Here is a 26,261-nt window from a genome sequence, read left to right as displayed (position 1 = left end):
TTATGCAGTAATACGCGCAGGTGATGTCGTTTTTCGTTTCAGTTGCCATTTTTTGACAATAGTGATTTTTTTCTTTTAGCTTTTTTTCCCATTTTTTTGGGTAATTCTTTCAATCAAACAGAATCGGTAACGGTCAAGATGCAGTCGCGGCACAAGAAAACAAACACCGTCTTGGCAAGTTTGGCGTCTTTCGGAGGCGTCAGAAACAAGCCGGAGCCAAAAATTTGAAGCAGCGAGGAGCGTCACCGGACGCATTCGCTGCGGTATTTGGTGGCGTCAGTTGGTTTTGCAGAAGTGGTGTGTCATCGTTTTTGGTTATCGAAAGAGGACGAGTGGGAAAAAATTCGAGTGGCACTTTTACGCAAGTCGCGCCTACAGTTTCGATCTTGCACACGCGAACACTACATTTTTTCCAGGGGGAAGGGACAACTCGGATTTTATTAATTCCCGGCGATAAAAATCTTCTCGTCGATGATTTAAAAATAGAAAAGTCCAGAACGCGTATTGTTGCTACAACAAATTATTTACGGTCGCTTTGGCACATTTACAATGGCGGTTGATAATAATTCTATTTGTGTTTAAAACGGGAAGAAATTTCGTCGGGGAAAAGTGAGAAAATGAAAAGAACGGAACGATTTAAATAAACCGGGTGGGTGTATTATTATTATGTGGAAATTGACCAACTGCTGCGAAACTCGCTTACGCTCACAAAGTTTCCTTTTTCTCCGTTACGAAATTTTCAAACGATTTGTATTAATCATTGTGAAAGAAAATTATTGGTATCGATTTTTGTTGGCGGGACTGTTTGCGAACGGGTGGAGTTTTCTTTTGTAATTGTGTCATCAAATAAAACGCCAGACCGGACGTTTGATCCATAGAAAACGTTACTTTGACTAAAACGGATTTTCTAATTCGTTTTAATCTACTAAAAGCGCTTATCTGCTTCAATTAAGAAGACATCTCGCACAGTGGGCGGGCAAGTAATTTGTCGCACAGTTGAGCTGGTTTTTGGTGGGAAAATAAACGAGAGTCGAGTCCCATTTATTTGAGAAGTTTACGAACTTCCTGAACGGCAAAGAAAAGTTATGTGTGGTGTATGACGATTAAAAGTTGGGAAAAGGAAATACAATGAGCATTCGAAGGCGATTGATTAGCTCGGTCAACTTTTAACGGAACAATCGGAAATTTGTCGCAACTGTAATAATAACGACGAGGCAAGAAAACGACGTCTCTTTAGAGCCAAAAAAATTGTGTCAACAGTTTTTGATCGAGTTGTATAATAACAGGTTGTTTTGTCGGCTTGGTAAATTAATTTGAGTGTTGTGAGGGTCTGCAAAACAAAAGCAACACTTTTTTTGAGATGTTACGCAGGCGAGTACATCTCGCTTCTGAAATGATGTTCTAGTCTATATTAAAAAAAAAAAATTAATAAATACTCTCAACCCCTCGAACCGGATATTGCACTATCGAAAGTGAAGCCTCGGCAGCCGGTTCACGGCCATCTGTCGCTATTGATCGGCGTTGATGCGACGTCGTCGGTTTGTGTTTGTTGTGTTAATCAGTTTTTTTTTTTATCTTCGTTTTTTTTTTGTTCGTCAGGGCGACTACCACCGATATCTGGCCGAATTCGCAACGGGCAACGACCGCAAAGACGCCGCCGAACACTCGCTGGTGGCTTACAAATCGGCGAGCGACATCGCCATGACGGAACTGCCACCAACGCATCCAATAAGGCTCGGCCTGGCCCTGAACTTCTCCGTTTTCTACTACGAGATACTGAACAGTCCGGACAGGGCCTGCCGTCTGGCGAAGGCGGCGTTCGACGACGCCATCGCCGAATTGGACACCCTCTCCGAGGAGAGCTACAAAGACAGCACGCTGATAATGCAACTGTTGCGCGACAACTTGACGCTGTGGACCAGTGATATGCAAGGAGATGGTCAGTATCGATCGCCATTAGTTTCTTTGCGGACGGAACGACCGGCGGCGACAGCCAAAAATATTTGTTTGTTATCGATGAAAACAAAATATGGACGGGAGATAGGTGGTAACGCGGATAAAGTTGCATTAGCGTTATTGCAATCGACGAAATAGCGAATTATCGATTCGATTGGACGTTGCACGATTCGATGGCGAAGCGATAAGTTTTGAGATTGTTGTTACTAAGACCGATCGAAGATTCGAAGAGACGCATCTCGAATTTATTCGCCTGTCAGATGGATGTCAGATTTGCGATAAAAGACGGTCCAAAGATCGCCCGATCCCTACCGAAAGATGATGGATTACGGAAAATGGTTCGGCATTTTTGCGAATTTGTTGTTGGCGGGTTGCGCGACACTCTTTACTCTCGGGTCATCTCGCAAGATTAATCGTCGACGGTGCACGTTGCGATTAAAAAAATCATCGATTGGCGATGTTCGTGATGAACGTTGCAACGGAAGTATCCGAAGGGTAATTTCGGCGAATCATTTATTTTTATCTGCCCGTCTGGGATTTTGGGTTGTGCAGGTGCGGGTGCGGTTTACGAAGACCTCCGCCACGATGTGGAACATGCAGCAAACTAAAGTCCATTTAAAAAAACACCAAAGTCGCATTTTCTTCGATAATTACTATTGGCAACGCTGTCTGGTGTAAAATTTGGTGAGAAATTTATCGGGGGTTCGTGTGATTTCTGTTCTGGACATGTTTAAGTAACAATGATAAGAATTGATAAATAAATGAAACGTGCTGAGCAATAATGAAACAATTTGAACGAAATTCAAAGCAATTGAATTTTATTTTGAATCAAATAAATGTCAATTTATAGTTACCAACATAGTATGAAAAAATAACTACTTAGGGTTTTTAAAATTTTACCAACCTAAATCAATAGGTGGTGGTTTTTTGATTTTTGAATGGACTTTAGACGCGTACGAAGAAATTCGTTGAAATACAAAATACAATCGTCAAAACCGAATCGAATCGGTGACGTTCATCGGAAGAATAATTCTGCGAATCGGCACGAAAGAAGACGCTCTAAGAAGATATTGTTTGTATTTTTTCTCTTTCTAATTTGTAGAATGGAATGGAAGGTTCTGTCGTTTCCTCCATCTCTGGGTCGTGAGACCCAAAGACTAATTGGTAGTTTCTTGTTTCAACAGCTGTCAACGTTAAGACGGCTCGCAATAAATTTCTCTAAAGCCGTAATCTCGAGTTGACGCTTTACAAATTGCCGTTTAAATTATTCAATTAATTCTGAGCGATTCCGGCTGACTGACTGATTTAAAATTTATGCTGAATCGGATTGACGCCAAAAAAATAATGCGTTGAATCGAGCTTTGAAATGTAACGGTATCGGAGGTTACGTTGCCGTGAAGTGGGAAACATTTCAATTCAGTGCTAGAATTTTCCTTCCGTTTTTGAGGTTTTATCGGTAGGTTGTTTGTTTATTGATAAATTTCTTTCTGATCACGAAAATGGTGCAGAAAAAATTCAAAATCAAGTCATCGGCATGAAATTTTGAAGAATACTAGATGAGCTATGCAGCAGCACTAGAGTGCGTAAGGGGTGCCAACGGAACTATAGTAAAAACGTTTTAGATGTGAATTGTTAAACTCAAGGTCGCTTAAAACTTATGATTGAACTGTTGACGATTCCAGCTATCAGTGAGACATCTGGTGTGAATTGTATGCAAAATTTTAAGCAGTCAAGCCGGTGGCTATTCAAATTATTTGTGTTTTTAAAACAAAACGACGGTTTAATTAAAATTTATTATTTGAAAATGAGTAAAAATAAGACCGATCAAATAAGTTGTGTTTTTGACTGTAACACGTGTCGAAAAAACGAACCAGAAGCATGTTTCTAATCTACAGTGTGGAATATGGAATATATTCAAATCTCAAAACTTTTATTTTAAAGTGCACTATAGTCCAATTTTTACCCTTTTGCGATGACGTCATTATCTAGTAACTTCACGTACGTTTGAGCTAGGATCAGAAACAAATTTAAATTGATCATAAATAATTATAATGGTTCAAATTTGTTGACAATTGCTTCGAAGGGTTATAGTTGATTTCATATAAATGTTCATCAAGTGAGCTGTACATGTGTAAAAGCACCTTTAATTTAGTTACATTACAAAAGTCACATTTATGACAGATTCATTATAGGTTATCCCCAATAAATCTTTATTTGGTGAAAATACAAAGACAAAAGCAAAATAAGAATTAGTGAATTACTCTAATTTAATCAGTAAAAAAATGTAACAGTGCTTTTGAAATCAACAATGCCGAAACAGACAACAAAACTAAAAAATTGTAATTAAGGTTCGCGCAGGGCAAGCAACTTTGAAAGTCGAAGTAACTTTCATACCAACAGAAAATCAGATTTTCATGGCTTGCTTAGATGCACATTTATATGAAATTGAGTATATGTTTGTAATCAATGTAATAAGTGAAAGAAATTAAAAATTTGTCAAAGTGACAGGAGCATAAAATAACCTCAAAGTGACCATCAATAAATAAACGTGCTTTTTTTTTGTTTTTTTCTGTTTCTGTCGTTTGAATAAAGAGAAAACGAGGAAGGAAATCGTGACGTCACCTCAAAAGGGTAAAAATTGGACTATAGTTTTAAATTACTGCACCTATTTGTGACGTCATCTTCTTCGGAGCTGTGACATCATAGGCATTTATAAATATAAATTATAGTACACAAAAAGATATCATGTAGGATTTGTTACAAAGGATGTTAAGAGTAGTATCCAAAACTAAAACAAAAATTGTTGCATTGCATTTAAAAAAAATGAGTGTGAGGTCATAGCTCAAAAATGGATGACGTTTGGAACAAGTGAAGCAACTTAAAATAAGCATTATGAGAAATAAAAATTGACCTGTTTCAGCGTTTTCGACAAATGATGAGTTTTAAAATTACTGAATTTATTCTACAGGGTCATTATAAATTATTGTCCCATCGCAGTTGGCGTTGGTGACAGGGTTTAATGTGCCGCAAGCCTTATAAAATGAGTGAGACTAGAATCGTCAATAGGTGGCGCTCCTGGCGGTAGTGTGGGTTTTCAACGCCAACTGCGATGGGACAATCATTTATAATGAGAATGACACTGTATAAGTCCTTTCCACCCTGTATTTATTTCTGCGTTGTAGCGTAAAAGCAAAATATGTTTTCATCGAAAATGTTTTCGGTTCTAAAGACCAAGAAAATCATGGGAATAGTAGTTTATTTGACGAGTTCTTGTGTAAATTTGGGTTTTTTGGGACGAGTGGGTCGAAACGAGCGTTTTAAAGGCCCACGAGTGCCAGAAAAGCTCAATTCACACACGAACGAATTGAATACAACGTTTTTTTGTTCGACGAGCCCCTTAAAGGCTCCAAATCGCTTAAAATCTTTAAAATTAGCCTGACGTTTCATTTTGACAAGTGGTAACATTTATCAAAATCCGTTCACATAGGAGAAAATTCTCAAATTTTGACAGTGTCGAATAAAAAAGTGCTTTATTAATAGGAAAACCTTCCCCTAATTATCCTATGTGGGTCTGTGGAAAACACTTTCTAAAAAAAAAAGACTACATTTGTAATTTTAATTTTAAGGTTATATTTTGAAATGATTTATATTCGGTGACTACTCAAGGCACTTATTTTAAAAAACAATGCACAGACAAAAGCCGGATCGAGCGGGAGTATGACTTGGCAATTTGGCAACGGTGGCGCCCCGAAACGGCCAATAACGGGTGTTTTTTTAAATTTGGCGATTATGAACGCATCATCGGATTACAACTCTGACAGCTGTTTAAATCTAACCTTACTCTTTAGGTTTTTTAATACGCAGTTTATAAAATTAGTCTTTTTTTTTTTAAACGAGTGATTCGTCAGCTGTTTAAATCTAACCTCACTTTTTGCGTTGTTTCTGTTTTTAATCTGCAGTTTGAAAAATATATAAGTGTTTTTCAGACGAGTGGTTCATTCACAATCTACTCTTCAACGCCAAATTTAAAAAAATCACCCTATACATTAGTGAGAAATCTGTCATAAATTCCACACACCTTATAAGCGCGCCTAGTGCCTAGTTACTTTTCCTGGTAGTGCCAACTTAACGACAAGTCCCCGATCCACATCTATAACGTTCCGGCAATTCAATTGATATTTATTGTCATTGGTTGAGCTTCCCCTTGATTACAACAAATAAAAAAATTTAAACAATTATTTATAATGTTGCAGCTTCATTTTAAAACTGCAAACGAATAATTCGAAGATCTTTTCTTGGGATTGCATTAAAAGAAAGCATTGAATAGATTTTCCCAATTAAAAAAAAATAATAAAAACAAATTGTGTTATCAATATTTTGTTTTTTAAGTTTGCTTGTTACAAAAATGAATACATACCGAAAAGGATCATTTAGAAAAATATGAAACAGAATTTAACTTTAAACAAATCTTCAGAATATTTAACGGAAGCCTTTTTTAAATTCAAAATATATGTTTTATCGTTCAAAGTTTTAGTTTTCGAGTTCGTTTTCCCGATCAGCACTTTTGTTGAGGTCGAAGCTTGGTGTGCACCTAAAGTCTGCATAAAAGTGCACTCGTAGACGCGACCACAAAAGGAAAAAGAAAGTAGTAGAGTTGAGTCGCTCAGAAACGAATGATTAATGTTTGTTTTTCTTCAGAAAACGATTAGAGCGGAAGAAACGCGTTTCAAGAAAAGTTTAAATCAGAGGGTCGAGTCTTCTGACGCGAATTTTGTTTTGGTGTTGCAGGGGAGGCGGAGCCCAAAGAACAGCTGCAGGACGTAGAGGACCAAGACGTGTCGTAACTTGACGGTCAACACCACATGAACTAAACAGTGCTGTGTAGTAGTGCGGGCCAGGCCCAGACATTCGAACAGGAGACGGTGACCGTCTCGATCCCAGTACATACTGTATTATTATAATTATCTTAGCCGTAACTCTATATTGTATCTGTTTGTCTCAATTGGTATGAATGAGAGAGCCTCTCTACGAGCGATCGTACTCTTGATTTCCTCCTCTTCCTTCCTGCTCCTCGGCCCTCGTCCTTCGGCACGCGCAATGTTAATCTTTTTCTATCAAACATTCAAATCAACGTACTCTCGGCGTAACATATTGCTTAGCCCCTCCCGTCGCCCTCTCCCACGTCCCTCATCTTGTTTGTTTTTTTTTTTTTTTAAATCATTTCGTTAAGCGGATGGTGTCTCCAACGAGAGCAGCGCGGTGGTGTGGATGAGAATGGATGGATAGGATTTCTCGTTTTCGCTTAAGTATTTATAATTTGATCGGGCAAAATTTGTCAACGCGACAAGTCAGGCAGCCTTCTCGACGACTTGAAAAATCTATAATAAATCTGTTGATAGTATTAAGTCTGTATAAAATTATGATTTGGTCGGCAAATACAGTATTTTCGTTTTGTAAAGCAGAAAACACGCATATTTCCGTACAAATGGCATTCCGTTTTTCGATTTCACCGCCCTTTTGTTTGTTTCCTTTTTTTTTGAGTACTTAACAGTAGACTTTATGTGATGGTGATCTGCATGTCAAATTTCCGCGAGCAATAATTATTTTTTGTAACTGAAAAAGATTGTATTTTTTTGTGTAGTAGTTTCGTTGTTTCGGTTGACATCCAGGTTATCTTGGAAGGAGTTTTTATTTTTCTTTTTAGATCGTTACATCACTGATTTCATTTGCTCCATCATCTGTCGGAAAACTGGTGAAATTTTAAGTTTCTCGCTCGTTCGACCGTACTTAAATCGTTGTTGTCGTCACCACTGCCAGAGAATCTCGCGGAGGGAATTCGAACAACCACCGAAATTACAGAGTCGAGTTGGTGCAGGATTTTACCAGTTTTTACAAAGATTATGACAAATTTTTTGGCTGTTAATAATTTTTTAACTGCATTTTTAACGTGCGTATGGATGTAAAAAACATGCTGTGTAGATTGATTTAAAGAAATTGATGTATTATTATAAAATTATTTAAAAACATCTTTATTGACTTTTTATTGTGACACAACACACACACACCTACAATAACCTCCCCTTGCATTCCAGCGAGCCGCAGTGGCAGTAGAGCACCCGACCGGGGACACTCCCGATGTCGTAGTTGTAATTCCAGGTGAGCTCCGTCCCGGCCCTGATGAACTGCGAACAAAAGAACGCCACCCACGGGAAGCGCAGGTCGTGCGTGTCCACGAAGACGTTCTGCACGAACACGTTGGGCGAGCACGAGTGCTGAAACGAAACGGAACCAGTGACAAGTCGCGACGGGAGTCGCCAAACAATTACGTTCAGGAATCGTCCGATGTTGCCCGCGTTCTTCGTGTCCATGATGTAGGGCTCCTCCTCGCCGAAGAAGCTCCTCACCGATGTGTGCCCCGGCTTGCTGTCCTCCAGGTCCGACCCGGACTTCGGGTTGAAGCTCAGCACCTCTTTCGGGTCTGTGACAGATCAAGAGTGGGTCGAGCGGACCGCGGTCTGAACACTTTCACTCACCGTCTTCGTCGTCCGAAATAGTGACCGTCTCGATCTCGGTGGTGATGCCCTCCATTGACGGCCACTTCTCGGGTTCCTTCTTCACTCTCACCTCCGCGTCCGCTTTCGGTTCTTCCTCTTTGCGCCGTCTCAACCTCATCGAGTTCTCCACCTCCCTGCTGATGAGCGGGTAGCTCGGGGTGAAATCGTTGTCTTCCATTTCTTTGTTGCGCTTGCGTCGCCCGTCCGGTCTCTTCTCTTTTTCTTCCTCCTCGTCGTCGTCGGGAGTGACGGAGCGGCTGCGGGGGCTGTCCGGCTCGTTGACGTCGCTCTCGTAGTCCTCTTTGTGTTTCTCGCAGTTCTCGATGTAGTCCAGCTCGGCGAAGTATTCGTCGCCGTAGGTGATCCCGTCCTGCACAAATTACCGATTGAATTCGAGTTAAGAAGTGGAAGACAACTCGCCTCGTTGGCCATTTGCTCTGTGTGGATGGTCCCCGCGTAGATGCAGATGAAGGTCCCCTGGGGCACGTCGTTGACGCACCTGATGCCCCAGCCCCTGTTGTGCGTCCTGAACACCTGCAGCTTGATGGACATCGGATTCTGGACGACGCGGTTCAAGCACGTCGACGAGCACCGGCACCGGGAGTTGCACTCGTAGATGCCGGTCAAGACCTGCTCGTGGAGCCTGCGGTAGACGTAGCCTATCGAGTTGGGGTCGACGTTCTTGCCCATGTAGGCGGCGCCGTCGAGGGTCAGCTGCCAGCAGGCGCACTTCATCTTGTCCTGGGGAAAATCGAATGAAAACGCGCGACGAGGAGGGCGACGCAGCGTTACCGCGCAGTCGTCCTCGCAGTCGCAGCCGATCAAAAACTCGGGGTCGGTGTTGAGGGGCACATCTTCCATGGGGACCCGCTTGGTGGCGTAGTTGCAGAAGTCGAGCATCTCGTTGTTGATGCCGTTGATCACCGGCACTGGGACTTGCTCTAGGCCTTGAAACACGACAACAAAAATGATAACCCCCACGTCAGCGCTGCAGTACCTTTGGAGAGATCCTTCGGATCGGGGATGCACTCGACGTTGAACTCCGCCAAGCACCTGACCATGTGGTTGAAATCGAACAAATCCACCGTCATCTCGCTCTTGGTCATCCTCAGGTACCGGTGCACCTCCTGCATGTTCCTCAAGATGCGGCTGCAGGGAGCCTTGTAGACGATCTCCTTCCGCCCCTTGACCTTCTGGGTGATGCGGGCCCAGCCGCAGAGCAACGGCTTGGACAGGGGGTTGTGTCCCCTCAGCTTGCCCAGATTGTGCCTGACGTAGTCCTTGCAAGACGGGGAGCAGTTGTGGGGGCGGTAGAGTCGCTGCGTGATGACCTGATCGCGCGGGGTGAAATACTGCAAGAACGCGGACGAGTTCGAGAGGGAAAGCGGGGTTGTTTGACAGATCTGACCATGATTTTGCTGGTGGGTTCCATGGACATGACGTTGTTGACGGGTGGTAAAAACGGGACGAATCCGCCGAGGGAGTTGTTTTCCGGGCGGGCTGTGCTCTTCCTGGCGACGGCGCGGACGGTCCTCGAGTTCTCGGTGGGCTTTTCGAAGTCGCTGTTTTTGGTATATTGCACGATCGTGGCCGATTCGCTCTGGAAATGGACGCAGGGTGAGACGGGGCGTACATTTTATAAAATATGATATACAGGGTGTATTTTTAAAATGGGCTGAAATTTTACGAGGTTGTGGGACAACGTAGAAGACTTAAAGACTTGTAGCTCAAAAAATAAATGTCACATGAAAAATACGATAAACTGAGGAGACCGAACAGTAAAAAAAAATAAGAGGAAAAAATAAATCCACCGAAAAAAGAAGATTGAATGATGTGGGAAATCATTACGGGCAAACGAATTAAAAGAAAAAAAGAAACGAACAGAATGAAGTGTATAGCATCAAGTTTTCTCGTAATGAAATACTAATACCGAAACAAATACTGTAATAAACAAAGTAAATAAAAAAATCTTAGCAATGCGTTACAAAAGAACGATTTGAAAAAAATACGTAAACATCAAAAGAACAATTGCTGAAGAAAAAAACACACAAAAGAATAAAAATCCAGAATGAAACAAATCGTTTACGACATGCTGAAAAACGTCTATAAAAGCAAAATAAAATGAAATGTGCATTTAATTTGATAGTAAAGCTGTCTGTTGAATTAGGTTATGTTTTTCTAAGTGTGAGGTTATAAATAGGGTCAATGTCTAGTGCATTGTTGTCAGTTTTACAAGTTTGCAATAGGAGAATATTCAGACATCCCGGAAAAATCAGCAACTTGTTAAAATGTTAATTTTTTACAAGGAAGTAAATTGAAAAAAGTGTGAAAAACGAAAGAAACGCGACATTTGAAGAACAAATAAGAAGAATTTAGAATAATACTTGTATGTACTAATTTAAAAAACAAAGACAAATGAAGCGACAGAACTGACAGAAGAATCAAAAGATAAAACCAAGCAACTGTAAAAGGCAGGGACGTTATTTTTTATAAGCTGGCAATATTGAGGTTTTGGAAGTTTTATGTCATTTTGCAATCCGTTTCGATAATAAGCCAGTGAAAAAAAAAAAACAATGACAGCTTTCTTTTATTTGACATTTTGTCTCGCACATTTCAAGTTGCAAGTTGATTACGCCAAAATCAAACATAAAATATACCGGGTGATCAAGAATTACTGAATCTGTTGGTAACAATGAAAATTTGAATGATTTTGGTATAATTTGTCCAGCGAGAGATTGGTTGACATAAAAGGCACTAAATTCTACGTAGAGGAAGTAGTACCTATAGTCTATTTTTTAATCAAAGAACCACAACACGGCAATTTGCACCCAAAATAGAGCTGACAACATTGTACACTTTTGACATAGGGTGAAAAATCTCATCATATAAAAATTGAGGTTATTAGAGATATTAGTAGCGCAGCAGTTTAATAAAGCTAATAACAAATAATAACAACTAATTTGAGAGTTTAATAAATGTCTTATTTTGCGAGGCATTTTTATTAACACGTTCAAATTTTAGCTGCGAGTTTGCGTACTTTCAAGGACATTAAAAATGACAGACGTTGATTAGTGTAGCCAATAGATATCATTAAATTCCCTAAATTTAGTAAAATTTTATACCGAGTGACTATAAATGATTGAAGGAAAATAGTGGATTGGCAACACTGATGCAGTTGGTGGTGCAAGTCTTCTCGTGGATCATCTGTCAATCATTTCTATTTAGGTTAGGTTAAGTCACGAAGTACATTGTCGATTTAGATTTTTTTGACGTTTGTTTCAATTTTAAAAATTGCGTGTGTCATGCCAACGATGTGGCATACTTTTACGAATTTTACAAAATGTTATAGAGAAAAGTTTCATAAACTGGCGAGTTCTTTCACTGGTTAAAATTAACACACGTATTTCAGAAACACTCTGTAAATCCTTCAAGCAGTAACATTTTTATCCTGAAATTATGCTCTAATTAATGTATTCCAGTGCATTTTGTAGTGTTGGGTTAATTTAATTGTAGGACGGCGCAATATGTGACCGTGATTTTTCCGTTTTTGCTCCCTTTTTCTTTGATAGTTTTTAAGACGCTACACGTTACGTGAATCATTTGTGCAAAAATTGGTTATTGTGGAAAAGTGTATTCAATAAGGTGAGCGTATCACTGAGTGACCTGTTTCTGCTGGTGTTGTGGTGAGTTTACCTATTTTAATAATTGATTTCGATAACGATCATGGCCATAATTAAATATAATAAATTAAGTATTGTGAATCTTTAAATGTTTTATCATTAATTGGGGGTCGCTGACGGGGATCAGGACTGCTAGTGAGTTATAATTAATTGAGATAATGTTGTTTTCCCCATTGAGGACATTATATTAAATAGAGTTGGCTCCATCCTGGTTCCTAGGGGCGTTTGTCCGATGGTTAATTGGCTGCACTGTTATTGTCAAAATTGTTATTGTCTGCGTTTAAATAAAATTGCTCATTAACAAAATGTCTCTAGAGTGAAAATCAAATGTAAATATTACGTTAACTATTTACTTCACAAAATCTATGGCAACCAGGCTGCCAACTCAAATTTAACTCTCAAAAACCCTAAGTGTTGTTGTGAATAATCCACGTAGTAAATGAGATTTTACGACATAATGCCGAAAACAAATTCTACCAACGTGAATTAATCCCAAGTACATGAAAATAACCAATTAAATTTTGACGTTTTGTCAAAATGTTTTGCTTAGAAATATGTCGAGTAAATTTTCCACGTAACAAAATTTTGGGTGGAAAATTTACGAGAAATATTTCTTTAGGCAAAACGTTGCGACAAAAAACGTCAAAATTTAATCAGGTTATTTTCATGCACGCGGGGTATTCGGAATGATTATTTCCTGAATTATCACATAGATATTTATCCGATTAAATTTTGACGTTTCAAATTTAACCGGTATAAAAGCCAGAAAAACCATAACAACTACGGCTTTTTATACGTATGAAGGAAATAATCGATAATAATATAACAAGACCTTGTTTTTTAATCGGATAAATTGTTTTATTTCACAAAAACTTTTTGGTGATAAATTTACGAATTTGAATTGGACATTTTTGTTCTGATTAGAGCCCGTAGCTGAAGAAAAATGTCCAATTCGATGAGTAAATTTATCAAACACAAAAAGTTTGAGTAGATAAATTAAAAAATTTATCCGATCGAAAAAAACAAGGTCAAGTTATATTTGTTGAGATTATTTCCAGGACAAAAAAAAAAAAAAATAACGACAATATCTTATTATTTATCGACGAAGAAGTCATTTTCATTAAATTATGAACTGTCAAATGTGACAAGAGGAAAGAAAAAGTTTAATCACTGACAAGAGGAAGCGAATTTTTATCCGAGATAAAAAAAAATTATTGGTTCAAAAGTCAAATTCTCATTGAACCATTATCTGTGTCGCTATAGTGATGGAAATAATCGAAAATAAACAATCACGATAAATGTATTGTGTGTAAAAATAATTTTAAAAAAATGAAGAATGACAATGATAGCTTTGTCGGGTACGCCAACATAATACTTAAAAGACGTTGCCAATCTAGAAAAAAAAAATAACCAACATTTATTCACTTGGCATCACGGCTTCCTAGATTAATAAGAGTCGAAGCCTCTGATACGGCTGGTCGAGTTCCTTGAACTGTCTGTTCCTTCAAAAGCAAAAGTATAGTAGCGCCCTCTACCAAAAAACGAAAATTATTTAAATTAAATTAATGAAAAATCGTATTAATGTTTTTTTCTCTGTCAATATTTGGTGGCGGAAACAAAAGACTGAGAAATGTCACAAAAATGTTTTGTCAGTGTCAAATTTCTCATAAACGTGGTAAAAAGGAATGTCTACGTAGGTAACTTTAAATTTTCGCTAAATAATAGATTGAAAAAACAAATTCTAAGGAAACCAATTTTTGTCAGTGCTTCAAAAGGAAAAGTTATTCTCATATAATCAAACGTATTACAAATTATTTCTCTAGTTCGACGATGAATAACTTTTCTATTGCCAATTTGCTGCATTTCTGTCGAAATCACGAACGTCTTTGAGAAATTTGACACTGACAATACAAATTTGTGACATTTCTCAGTCTTTTGTTTCCGCCACCAAATATGAAAATATCTCTAGTGTATGTAACATACAAATTACGATTCTTTTTAAAATGAGATTTGTACGCAGTTAAGCAGCCAAATACACAAATGTATAATGGCGCCCTCTCAGGAACAGTAAAAATGGAAGCCGTGCTTGGCATAAAGGTGCGATGATCAAAACCAAAACCGGCCTGTTCAAAAGTATAGTTTGAGTGATCCCCGCAAAGCGCTAGTGTACGGGCATTTTTTGGGGATATTATTCATATTAAGTTTTTGTCACCGAGAATTTTTCTTGTTCAAATGACATTTTCAATTTGATGTCAAAAACTCTTTATTTTTTGCTGCCTTGAAATCTTTTCCTTATTATTCGTTGTTTTTGTGTTTAGTGTTGTGATTGTTCTTTGTTATATTATTTATTATTAAAGCGTGAAGCGTTTTGTGGCGGAAATTGGCTTTTTCTCGGAAACATTTTCATAATGCATTTTTTAAACAGGTAGGTCGTGATTAAAACGTACGTTCGTAAAGGAATTATTTTTCGAATGAGACACTTACTAATTGTGCGCAAAAAATTCAATTTTGTGAATTTTCAAAATGGCATCTTTTCCTACAGAGGAAAAAATCAAATTTTTCCTTTTCAAACCTTGGACCTTCACATCGATTTTTTTTGACAAACTCAAACTCACCGGTCCCGCCTTCCTGTTGGAAGTCCTCACTCCTGTGTGTCTCTTGGTGGCGTTTTGCTCCTCCTTGAACATGGGACTCAACCTAGTCGACCCCCGATAGATCCACTCCATCCGATTGAGCGAATCGAAGAACACCAGGACGAGCGAGCAGTCGACGTTCATGATGGTACAAAGCACCCATTTACCTGCGCACCGACCGCTCAAAACCTTGCACCCGTACGTGGCGCCCTCTCACCGTTATACTCCACCCTGACCGTCTGCCCCTTGGACAGCTTCACCATCGGCCTGTCCGGACTCTCCAGGTACTTCTTGATGAACGAACGCGAATTCATGTGCATGTCCTCCCAGACGTTCTTGCTCGCCTCGAAGACGGCGTGCACGCTGTTGTAGTTCACGTACTGCGAGTAGCCGATGTCGAAGAATATCAGGTAGCGGTACTTGTTCTGGGCGACCGGCGGCTCCGCCACAATCCCCGGGTAGTAAGGGTCGTGCCGCTTCGTCTTCCTCACCTCCCCCGCCGAACCGATCTCCTTGAACACGGCGATCACTCTGGTGCCGGTCTCCAGGCGCACCCTCGAGTGTTTCATCGAGGCGATGCTCTTCCCGTCGACGAACCTCTCCTTGTGCTGCTTCAGCTCCAACACTTTGTAGAGGGTGGCGAGGCTGGGGTGGCCCATGTAGAGGGTTCCCGGGGGCAGGACCGCCTTCAAGCGCGCCTTGATCCAGCAGCCCGCTGAGTTCTCGCGAGAGATGTAGTAGATTTCCTCTGCAAAAAAATAATACAGTGAAGCAATCGGGGGTGACGCAGCATTCAGGCCGGATCAGTTAGGATCACCTAGATTGATCGCAGGCGGCTCGACCTTGCCCACGGCGGGGACGTCTTTGGGCAGCTCCGTGGGCTCCGGTTCTTTGGGTTTGGGGCTGTTGGGGCCGTCCAGCTCCACGTACGAGACCCTCTTCGAGACGTTCCTTTGGCTCTTGCGCTGCGGCGCCAGCATGACGGACTCTGAAAGTTCTGCTTCACTTCGATTCGTTCTAAAAGTGTACGATTTACCAGTCCTGACGATGGGGTTGCCCGAGGTGTAGTGGTCGTCGATGATCGAGATGACGCTGGTCTCGACGGTCTCGCTCCTGAACTCGTTGTACAAGTTGATCTGGATGTTGTCGAGCGAGGTGCGCGTCTCTTTGATCATGCTCTGCAGCTCGTCGATGGAGTCCTTGATGGTGTTCTTCATCGACTTGAGGTAGTCGGCCTCTTTGACCGCGTGACTCTCGAAATTCAACTTGGCCATGGTCTCGCTCAGGATCCTCTCGAAGTTGTCCTCGACGAACTTGCAGTTGTCCTCGTCCATCTGGGGGACCCGCGTCTCCTGCTCCTCCTCGTCGGAGTCGTCGATCTCGACGGTGTCGTTCCGGATCGGCACCTTCACGTTGCAGAGGATGTTGCCGGCTTGGAGCTCCGTCGCCAGCATGTCGTACTCGCGCACGGCCATGTCATAGCACTCGGTGCACACCTCCTTCTTGCCGTTCCCCGAGTTCTTCACGCGGAAGTACGACAGGCAGAAATTCGGGGCCACCATCAACTCTTGCCCGTTCATGCAGGCGTAGTTGATGCACTTGCTGTTGACGGACTTTTGGACTAGATCGATGATCTCGACGCGCTCGTCGAGCCTCTTTTTTGACTTTTTTGACGGGATCGGCTCGTCCTCGTCGTCGTCCAGAACCACCACGTCTGGGTTCTTCTTGGGCTGGGCGCTTGCCTCGACCGATTCCATCTTCACGGCGTCGCCGACGTTCGTGGGGCCCCCGATTATCTGGATGCCGGAGGACTCCCGGACGATTATCTGCGCGCTGGAAATAGTCTCGTCGATCTCCATGGCGTCGTCTTCCTCCATTTTATCCACTTTTTGAGCGACTCACAACAAAAGCTTACCCCGACATAACCTCAAAAACTACACCCACTCCTACTACAAAATCTTACACTTACAAACTAACAGATCACAAATTTTGACTTAAAACTAATAATATCGCTCATTTATGTTAGTCAGATCCCATTTTCACCACTCTGTTTTCGTTTAATTACCAAAAACAAAACTTTGTTGGTATGTCAGCTGTCAAAATTTTCGGGTCGGTCCTATTGATTGATTATTGATCGCTCAAAAAATGGATAATTAGGGATTGCATACGTACAAACACGCATTCGAAACGCCAAAACGAATTAAAAATAAGCCACGAGGACCGCACCGCAGCACTGGTAACACCTTTTTAAAATTTAAAATTTGTTTTTTGACATTTGACATGCAGTGCGCACGCGCGCCACGACAGGACCGTACCAACAAATATTTAGGCCCAATGCATGAAAAACGCTGTTGCCTACGCAACACTACTTTTATTTAAAAAATTAACAAGTCAATATTACATCACACTGCTACATAAAACATGAGAATAATGACAATCGTGAGGCGTTCCTATGATATGTATCCCTCTGATTCTCAATTCTCTGATTTTGACATCTCCCGGAACTAAATCTTTCTTCTTCACTTCTAGTTTCTGCAATTTCGGAAAAACCGCTTGTAATTCGTCACTTGTCTTGATATTTTTCCAAAAGTTTGACGGGAGCCCTAAAATTTCCAACGAGACTGCCCCTTGGAACTGTTGCAAATTAAAGTTGACAAATCTGTTGTGATGAAGCTCCAAGATCTTCAGTTTTTTAAGATTTTTGAACGTCCCAATTTTGAAATATTTGATTCTGTTGAAGTTCAAGCTCAAAATCTCCAATTCCGTAGTGCTGTCAAAAGTGTCAACGTCAATTTCTCTGAGATGACAGTTCCTTATTGTGATTTCGTGTAATTTGGGATTTTCTTTGAAAAATTCTCCAGTCAGGTGTTCCAGTTTTTCGTTCTGAATATGTAACCAAGTCATGTTTTTTAAAAGTGTGAAAGTGTTCGCCGCTATTGTGTGATTATTGGAAACGATGGACAACCAGTTGATGTGGACAATGTGAGTAAAAAAATCTCTTGATACATCTGGCAACTTTTTGTTTCTCAAGATGACCAAAAACTCTAATTTTGAGTTTGGCCCGAACGAAATGTTACCAACCGTACTGTGAGAAACTGACAAATACGTCAAATTTCCCAATGTCGAGATGTTAGATAAATCCAAAGAACCTGTCACGTTCTTTAAAATTAATTTGTCCAGAGTGGGTCCCTCAAGAAGGTCCTTCTCCCATTTTGGGGTAACGTCGAAGTTTGAGCACGTCGCTTTGGCTACCCTGTGACTGTGACTGTATTTACAGACTTCTTTCGGTGGCTCCAGGTTTGACGCTGCCGACACAAAAGTCACTAAAAGTGCCAACTTCACAATCATGCTAAAAACAAAACTCGAGACAAAACTGCGCGCTCTGTACTTTCTGGCTTGTGACTGCGAATCACCTCCGTCATAAACTACTGCGTTGCTAAAATAAAAACACCCATCACGCGATAATAGTTTATTTTGATCGTAAATATACACAAATCATTTGCGTGGTGCATGATTTGCATGCGAATTTAACTAGGTCAAATGTCAAAATCGCCTCACGAAAAACTGACCACTCGCGTCGCTATCAACAGTTCGTACAGAGCAAAAACCAATTCTTGCGGGGCCTTGCCGATCTTCTTCTTGACGGCCATGCTCGACGTCCCTTTCATCAGATGAAACAGATCCGGATAAAACTGCAAGAAACAATTCGAACAAAACGTTTCGTCCCCAATTCGAGTCACCTTCATGTTCTCGATGCCCTCCTCGTTGAAAGTCTGACTGACTTCCGTGCAGTCGACAAAGATGGCGTTGAGCGGAGTCACGTGCAGCATGAGATGACTCTTCTGTTTGGTTTTTTCGAAGTTGTACTCTCTCATCTGGAGGACGATGTTGCGTCGACCGGCCGCCAGGTTCCAACGCGACCAGGCGAAGTTGAAGCACACCCCCAGCTCCGCCATGTTGAAGTAGAGATGTTTCTCCATCGGCCAGTGCTTCTCGCAGGTGCTCTCGATGTAGCAGAAGGCGTCGAACGCGGGGAAAACGTCCACGCCGCAGCTCTGCATCGTCTACAACCGAACAGTGCTACCAACCGTGCCCGACCAGATTTCAATTGGCTACCCTGACGAGCTTCGGCAGGGGGTAGTAGGTCCCCACGATGTCTTGCAGGGCGTTGTTGGGGCTGTTCTGGAGCTGCGACAGCGCGATCAAGCCGTCTTTCACGTTAAACTCGACCATCAAAATGGCGGCGGTGATCTGGAGCGAGATGGTACCACTACAAAACCACTAAAAACCCCGCACCTAGACGCCAGTCACTCACTTGGCTTCGGGTCGCAGCTCCCACGCTTGGTACGGCAGGTTGGCGTACCTGTAAGTCGCCAACGCGAAAACCCCACCCTTGCGGGTCCTGAAGCTCAGCTGGCCCTTCTCCTCGTTGTGCTTCAAGTCGTGCACTTCGCTCTTGCTCCAAACGCGCCGCTCATCGTCCCAGTAGCACACCATGGGCAACTCGAGGAAGATCACGTGCTCGGGCCACCTGCAAACACCAGTACTACCACCCCCGCGAGACAAACCACCAAACGATTACGTCAAAGTGACCAGAATCAGCTTCTCCAACTCCTCCTCGTGCTTCTTCATCTCTTCCTCGATCTCTTCGGGGAGGCGTCTCACTCCCGGGGGCGCAGGAGCGGGGGGCGAGTACTCCAAGTACAGGTCGACGAGTTCGAGCTGTTTGGGGAGGTACACTTCGAAGAGTCGAAGAGTGTGGATGCGACAAAAAATACTTATTTCACTTACGGGGAGTCAGCGTCATCTCCAGGGTGACAAAGTCTTGGGGTTGGGGGGGTTGGTGGACCAGGTGCAGCTCGTAGACGCCACCTATGACGGAGTACTTGCGCAAGTTGATGACGTCATCTGGGACAGTCTTGTCCAGTTGGGTTCTGGTGGTCTTGTACAAGTCGTCTGGAAATTATCGTCACGACAGTGTGGACGCGGTACTGGACGGTACCTTCTCTGGTTATGACGTATTCGCTCGCTGTGGGTTCGAGCTTCCGGTAGGGCACGACTGGGACTTCATCCTCTGGACCGATCACGTCTTCGGGTGGAGGCTCCGGGGGGTTCTCCCCTTCCTGTCCCTCCTCTTGTGGAGGAGGAGGAACTGGTGTCTTGCGCACTCGGTTGTCGTACTTGTAGAGCAGCTTCTGCCTCCACTCCGTTCTCATGGCCTCCCACAAATCTGCAAACGTCACAGTTTTCCTCCCAGCTATAGTCTATTTTTTAACATGATTTAAGTTTGTAAATATAAAATTTTACTAAATTTAGGGAATTTAATGATATCTAATTATCTATTGGCTATACCAGTCTGTCATTTTTAATGTCCTTGAAAGTACGCAAACTCGCAGCTTAAATTTGAACGTGTTATTAAAAATGCCCCGAGCCTCGCAAAGTAAGACATTTATAACTCTCAAATTAGTTGTTATTATTTGTTATTCACTTTAATAACATGCTGCGCTACTAATATCTCTAATAACCTCAATTTTTATATGATGAGATTTTTCACCCTCTGTCAAAAGTGTACAATGTTATCAGCTCTATTTTGGGTGTAAATTGCGGTGTGGTGGTTCTTTTATTAAAAAATAAACTATTTATACCGATGTCGTATTGTTCCGGTACGTCCGGCTTCTGATAGGTGTCGCTGAGGTCGCTCAAGTGGTCGTACTTGACGTACAAAGCCCTGACAGCAGTCTTTTCACCGTCGACTGTCGGAGGAAACTGCACTTCTAGCTTCATTTCCTTAAAGTTGACTTCGATGCGGGGCCTGAAACGACAGTTGAGAGAGACAAAATGGCGTCGAGGGGTGGTTACTTGGGGGGCCGCCTCGGATTGGGGAGCGGCGTGGGCAGCTGGATCCTCAGCCACAAACACAACGCGACGTTCTCGTCTTGGTACTTGTAGTCGGCCGTGGGAATGTCAATTCTATGCAGATTCTTCTCGATATCTCGCAAGAGCCTGTAGGTGGCCACGTCCAGACTCTTGGCTTGTTGTTGGCGGAACAACAGTCTGACCTTGAGACAAATCAAGTGGGCCTCAAGAGAAACAATCGAGCGCCGACTCGACTCACCCATTTCCAGTTCTCCACAGTTTCGTCGTTCTTCTTGTCCGCGGTGTCGATCAAGTCGTCGAGATCGTTCAGCAGCTGCAAAAAAAACTCCACAACTAGGCGTCTCAACACACGACACTCACCTCCAACATGTCCACGGTCCTCCTGGCCGCCTCCTCCATCGTGGTCTCCTGCACCACGTTCTCCCACAAATGGAGAAAAGTGTTCATCTGGTCGCATTTGCTCGGATTGGGCAGTCTGCCGCAGTTCACGTAAAACTCCCACTCCTCTTGAGCTTTGGCCTCCGCCCTGAGCGTCTTGTTGTAGCCGACCAGTTGGTTGAAGTGGTCAAGCTCCGCCTCCAACTGCTCGGTCCTGATTTGCTGCTCGAACGACTCCCGCTTCTCCTTCTCGATCGCGGCCTTTCGCTCCTCTTCCAGTCGGATTCGTTCGAGTTCGGCCGCTTTCGCCGCCTCTTCCTCGGCGCTCATGCGGGCTTTCTCGGCCTGTTCCGCCGCCAGCCGCGCCTTCTCCTTTTTGGACAGCTTCTTCTTGGGTCCCTGCAAGCAAAATCACTTTACCAAACGGACACATCGTCTTCGACTCCACCTTCTTCTTCTTCTTCTTCTTTTTTTTCTTCTTGGACGTACCCTCGGTCTCGGTCGTCTCTCCTTCAGTCTCTGCAACAACTACTGTTTTACACTATCGTAGAGGGCGCCACTTGAGAGACCTTCTCCGCTCGCCTCCAACTCAGCCAAGTACTTCATCCGGGCAATCTCGGCCAAAATGTCGTCCTGCGGCTCGATCATCCCCTCCTCTTCTTCTGACGTTTCTTCCACCCTCTTCTTCTTCTTCCCTTTCCCCTTCTTCTTCTTTTTCTTCTTCGGCTCGCCCTCTTCGCCTGTCTCCGTCTCAGACGCGGTCGACTTTCCCTTCTTACCTTTGCCCTTCTTCCCCTTCTTTTTCGTCTTCGGTTTCAACATCACCGACGACTTGGCTAGTCTCTCCTCCACGAGATCTTCGTACGAGTAATCCGAATCTTCGGACGCGTCAGAATCGACATACGTCCACTCGGACTGCGAATTGCAAATTAACCAAACAATGTAAGTACACGAAACAACTGTTTTACTTCTTTTCTCGCCAGCCCAACGGCAGATTTGCTTCGAGACTGGGTCGCTTTCAGCGCTGTATACGACGCCGACATTTTACTTATCAAACCGGACAGGTTCTGCTGCGACATCTTAGTCTTGGACCTGCTTTTATTCCGGGTCAACTCTTCCAAACTGGGCTCCGACATGGAGACGGTTTTCAGCTTCTTCTCTTTGCCTTTCTTGCGGCGGGAGACTCGCGTCAAGCTGGACTGAGAGGTGGACGCGCTTTTCTTCGCTTTCTTCCCCTTGCGCTTCTTTTTACCTTTCTGTGATTTTTTCGGCTGGTCTCCGGCACCCTCTTCTTGCGCCAAGTCAGCTTGGGAAGTCGACGCGCTTTTCTTCGTTTTCTTGCCTTTTCCCTTCTTCTTCTTCTTCTTCTTCGGTGGCAACTCCTCCTCGGCAGCCTCAACCACAGACGCGGACTTTCCCATTTTCAAGTCTTTGCTTTGAGACCTGTCCAATCTCTGGTCTCTACTAGCGGACCTATCCATCTTTCCTTTACTCTCAGACCCTTCCAACTTCTCATCTTCCATCTTCTGGTCGCTGCTTTTAGACCGAGCCACCTTCACATCTTTACTCTCAGATCTCTCCACCTTCAAAACCGCTTCTTCTTCTTTCTCCCCTCCTTGAACCTCAGAAGCACCTTTCTTCCCCTTCTTCTCTTTACCTTTCTTCTTCCCTTTCTTACCCTTGGACTTCGCTTCTTCCAAATGGGCTTCCGAAATCGTCACACTCGGTTTACCTTTCATCTTCTTCTCGACCCCTCCTTCATCCATTTTTTCCGTTGCGCTCTTCTTAGCTTTCAACTTTCCCTCGGACACTGTCTGCTCCAAATTAGCCTCAAGAGCATCACCTCCTTTCACCTCTTGACCTTCACCTTCTGCTGGCTCTGCCTCAGAAGGTGGAAGAATCTTTGGTTCTTCTTGTGCGGCTACACCCTCATCCTGATTTGTCTCAACAGAAACTTTCTCCTTCTCTTGATCCACATCCTGGCTCTCGGGAGCTTCCTGCTCCGCTTCCGGCTCAGCCGCAGCAGCTTCCTCAGCTTGACCTTCGTCCTCTTTGTCCGGCGGCGGCTGCTCCACCTCCGCCTCCCCAGAAGCATCACTTTTGTCTGCTTTGTGGTGTTTACCTTTAGATTTAGCCATTTCTTACACAAAAAATAATTTTCTCTAAAAAAATTATCTGACACAATCCATCTGTCAAAAAAATGATCGACGTGGTGTGACTAATCAAAAAACGAAAACAACGTCATAAGGTTATTACCTTATTAGGAAACAGAATTTAGTTATTGTAATGAATGATGTTTATTAACGACTCCTGACGTAGCAACATTCAATTATTTTGACATGATGACGTCATACAAAAAACTTTGACAGTTGGTGAAAATAATTGTACAATAAAAATTTAATAAACATGCTGACGGATATTATATTGTTAACATCACTTGATGCGGCTGGTGTCGTCTTTCAAGAGATAAGTTCTTCGAGTTTGATTGCGACCTTCGATGTCTTCGTCGGCACCGTAACCACTTCCACTTTGACACATTAATACATTAAAAATTGGCAACTTGTCGGTGAGGAACGTTGGAGAACTTGCAGAAATAACTGGAAGATTAAAATTCTTTGGCAAAAGCTCTCAAAAGCGCTTTTGCAATGCATTCTGATGTGGAATCATGTTGCGAAAGTATTCGTCACCAGACTGCGAATAAATCTAGTGGGTTGATGTGTCAACCACGACGTTTACTTCATCCTCTTGGTCCGGCGGTGGCTGCTCCACCTCCGCCACCCCAGAAGCATCACTTTTGCCTGCTTTGTGGTGTTTACCTTTAGATTTAGCCATTTCTTACACAAAAAATAATTTTCTCTAAAAAAATTATCTGACACAATCCATCTGTCAAAAAAATGATCGACATGATGTGACTAATCAAAAAACGAAAACAATGTCATAAGGTTATTACCTTATTAGGAAACAGAATTTAATTATTGTAATGATGTTTATTAACTATTCCTGGCGTAACAACATTCAATTATTTTGGCATTCGCTTCGACAACATTATGGATGCTCATTGTTTATTGCCCCCATTTTACGTCGGTAATGACAAGACAATTACTACGTCCGTCTTGGGCCAGTGTGCGGCAAGTTTCGGCTTTACAACAATTGTTTTTAATTAAATTCACCAACAATCAAAAGTGCTTTTCATTGTATGGAAAATAAAGGTCTGGGTCAAAGTCAGCGAGCATCTGCGTCGAAAAAACAGTTCCAGCAGTATTCACGGAGACTCCAAGATGGCTGAACTACCCTCGATCCCGGAATTCTACCGCAACAAGAACGTTTTCATAACTGGAGGAAGCGGCTTCATCGGCAAAGTCTTGATAGAGAAGCTGCTGCGTTCGTGCCCCGACATCCAAGGCGTCATCCTCTTGATGAGAGACAAGAAGAGGCGGAGCTTCGACGAGAGGCTCCATTCCATCACCGACTCCCCGGTAAGTTATCACTTATCACCGAAGGGAAGCGTTGTCTGACGGTCGTTTCCAGCTCTTCGCGCCTCTGAAATCGCAACAACCTGAAGCCCTGAGCAAGATCAAGGTGGTGAACGGAGACGTGACCAAAATAGGGTTGGGCTTGAGCCCCGAGGACCGGCAGTTCTTGGTGGACTCGGTCCACGTGGTGTTCCACGGGGCGGCGTCGGTGCGCTTCGACGATGCCCTCACCGACGCCGTCCTCCTGAACACACGGGGGACGCGCGAGTTGGTCGAGCTGGCCCTCGAGATGCGCAACTTGGAGGTGTTGGTTCACATCTCCACCACGTACTGCCACACCGACCAGAAGGTGGTCGAGGAGAAGCTGTACCCTCCGCACGCCGACTGGGCCAAGACGATCCGGATCGCCGAAGAGTTGGACCGACACGATTTGAATCTGTTGACCCACAAGTACATCCAGCCCTTGCCCAACACCTACACTTTCACCAAGTCGCTGGCGGAGCACGTGGTCAATGATTTGTGCGAAGGGAAAGTGCCTGCGGTGGTCTTCCGGCCGTCCGTCGGTGAGTAGTTTGGCGTTTTCCTTGCGCGTTTCTATTGTGTGGAGTAGTGGTTTCGTCGATGTCCGAGCCCATCCCCGGATGGATCGACAACTTCAACGGACCTGTGGGGCTCATGGTGGCCATGGGCAAAGGGATAGTCCGAACTATGTACAGCGACCCCGACATCTCCGCCGACTACGTCCCGGTGGACATAATCGTCAAATGCATGATCACGGCGTCGTGGATTCAAGCCACTAAGTAAAACACAACAACCCCACTTACCATTCTTTAAAGCTGTCTTTGCAGACGCTCCCAAAGACTCACTCCTTCGTTCTACAACGGCAGCAACAACGACATCAAACCGGCGACGGGCGGACAATTGCAAGAAATGGGAAAAATCCTGTGCGACAAAGTACCCTTTAACGACATCTTGTGGTACCCCCACAGTGAAATCACCAAATGCTACTACAACTACTTCATCAAAATGATTTTCTTCCACTTTATACCCGCGTTGGTCGTCGACGGACTTCTCAGACTCATCGGCACCAAACCCATGTGAGTCTCTACCATCGCTTATTTTCTTGTTTGATCGATATTGTTGTCAGGCTGTTGAGAATTCAGAGGCGCATCTACGGTGCCAACATGGCCCTCCAGTATTTCTGCTTAAACCGGTGGACATTTATCAACGAGAAGACCATGGGATTGAGGAAGCTGCTGCTCCCGAGCGACGTCGACGCCTTTTCGTTCACAGAAGACGTCGAACCTTTTCAGTTCTTCCTGTCAGCCACTCTAGGTGGTAGGAGGTATCTCTTGAAGGAAGGCGACGACACTCTCGACCGGGCCAAGAGACACTCCTCGAGGATGTGGGTGGCGTCCAAATTGTGTAATTTCTTGTGGGATTTGGCCCTGTTCTGGTTCATTTTTGTTAAAATTGATATTATTTCGGTGATGACCAACATGTACGGTCGGTGGTACCTCTACTTCGCGGAGTAGGCCACGAAGATGTTTTTTTTTCTAGTTTTAAGTATGTTTTACGTAGTTTTGGAATATTTTTCACGCAAAATATGCTTCGGCGTTGTGCCGACATGATGACGTCATACAAAAAGCTTTGACAGTTGGTGAAAATAATTATTGTACAATAAAAATTTAATAAACTTGCTGACGGATA

At 43.2% G+C, this 26,261-nt stretch overlaps 4 protein-coding genes across 9 annotated transcripts in view; 2 read left to right on the top strand and 2 right to left on the bottom strand.

Moving 5' to 3' along the window:
- The window catches only part of 14-3-3epsilon (tyrosine 3-monooxygenase/tryptophan 5-monooxygenase activation protein epsilon), a 10,498-nt gene extending 2,516 nt beyond the window's left edge, over positions 1–7,982 (top strand). The window contains exons 3-4 of the mRNA XM_069044048.1: positions 1,600–1,939; positions 6,745–7,982. Coding sequence (XP_068900149.1) covers positions 1,600–1,939; positions 6,745–6,800 — 396 coding nt within the window. The 3' untranslated portion in view covers positions 6,801–7,982. The remainder of the gene's footprint in view (positions 1–1,599; positions 1,940–6,744) is intronic.
- On the bottom strand, positions 7,481–17,141 carry LOC138127901 (histone-lysine N-methyltransferase eggless-like). 4 transcript variants are annotated; one of them, XM_069044011.1, is made up of 12 exons: positions 16,996–17,141; positions 15,860–16,656; positions 15,641–15,820; positions 15,041–15,571; positions 14,806–14,990; positions 9,919–10,110; positions 9,508–9,862; positions 9,303–9,457; positions 8,931–9,251; positions 8,490–8,880; positions 8,283–8,434; positions 7,481–8,228 (listed from the first exon to the last, which is right to left on the bottom strand). In XM_069044011.1, the coding sequence occupies exons 1-12, from the start codon at positions 17,103–17,105 to the stop codon at positions 8,022–8,024; spliced, it is 3,576 nt and encodes a 1,191-aa protein (XP_068900112.1). In that variant the 5' UTR covers positions 17,106–17,141; the 3' UTR covers positions 7,481–8,021. The 4 variants fall into 4 exon arrangements, with proteins under 4 accessions (XP_068900112.1, XP_068900113.1, XP_068900114.1 ...); XM_069044012.1 differs by having other exon boundaries at positions 15,641–15,811; XM_069044013.1 differs by lacking the exon at positions 16,996–17,141 and having other exon boundaries at positions 15,860–16,974.
- Positions 12,052–26,261, top strand: LOC138127909 (putative fatty acyl-CoA reductase CG5065). The gene is made up of 6 exons (XM_069044026.1): positions 12,052–12,193; positions 24,288–24,554; positions 24,607–25,114; positions 25,162–25,351; positions 25,400–25,648; positions 25,699–26,261. The coding sequence occupies exons 2-6, from the start codon at positions 24,357–24,359 to the stop codon at positions 26,084–26,086; spliced, it is 1,533 nt and encodes a 510-aa protein (XP_068900127.1). The 5' UTR covers positions 12,052–12,193; positions 24,288–24,356; the 3' UTR covers positions 26,087–26,261.
- LOC138127900 (dynein axonemal intermediate chain 7) lies at positions 17,175–24,289 on the bottom strand. 3 transcript variants are annotated; one of them, XM_069044008.1, is made up of 15 exons: positions 23,895–24,289; positions 22,047–23,675; positions 21,648–21,993; positions 21,527–21,597; positions 21,061–21,477; positions 20,939–21,013; positions 20,683–20,882; positions 20,469–20,635; positions 19,826–20,053; positions 19,615–19,779; positions 19,406–19,562; positions 19,139–19,354; positions 18,940–19,093; positions 18,564–18,887; positions 17,175–18,515 (listed from the first exon to the last, which is right to left on the bottom strand). In XM_069044008.1, the coding sequence occupies exons 2-15, from the start codon at positions 23,214–23,216 to the stop codon at positions 18,378–18,380; spliced, it is 3,828 nt and encodes a 1,275-aa protein (XP_068900109.1). In that variant the 5' UTR covers positions 23,217–23,675; positions 23,895–24,289; the 3' UTR covers positions 17,175–18,377. The 3 variants fall into 3 exon arrangements, 2 of the variants coding, with proteins under 2 accessions (XP_068900109.1, XP_068900110.1); XR_011158465.1 differs by lacking the exon at positions 17,175–18,515 and having other exon boundaries at positions 18,746–18,887; positions 18,940–19,074; positions 22,047–24,289; XM_069044009.1 differs by lacking the exons at positions 17,175–18,515; positions 18,564–18,887 and having other exon boundaries at positions 18,911–19,074; positions 22,047–24,289.

Source organism: Tenebrio molitor, chromosome 4, assembly GCF_963966145.1.
Source record: "Tenebrio molitor chromosome 4, icTenMoli1.1, whole genome shotgun sequence".
In the NCBI taxonomy this organism is placed as follows: Eukaryota; Metazoa; Arthropoda; class Insecta; order Coleoptera; family Tenebrionidae; genus Tenebrio; species Tenebrio molitor.
Note: the sequence above shows the minus strand (reverse complement) of the source record. Positions and strands in the feature narration are given on the sequence as shown.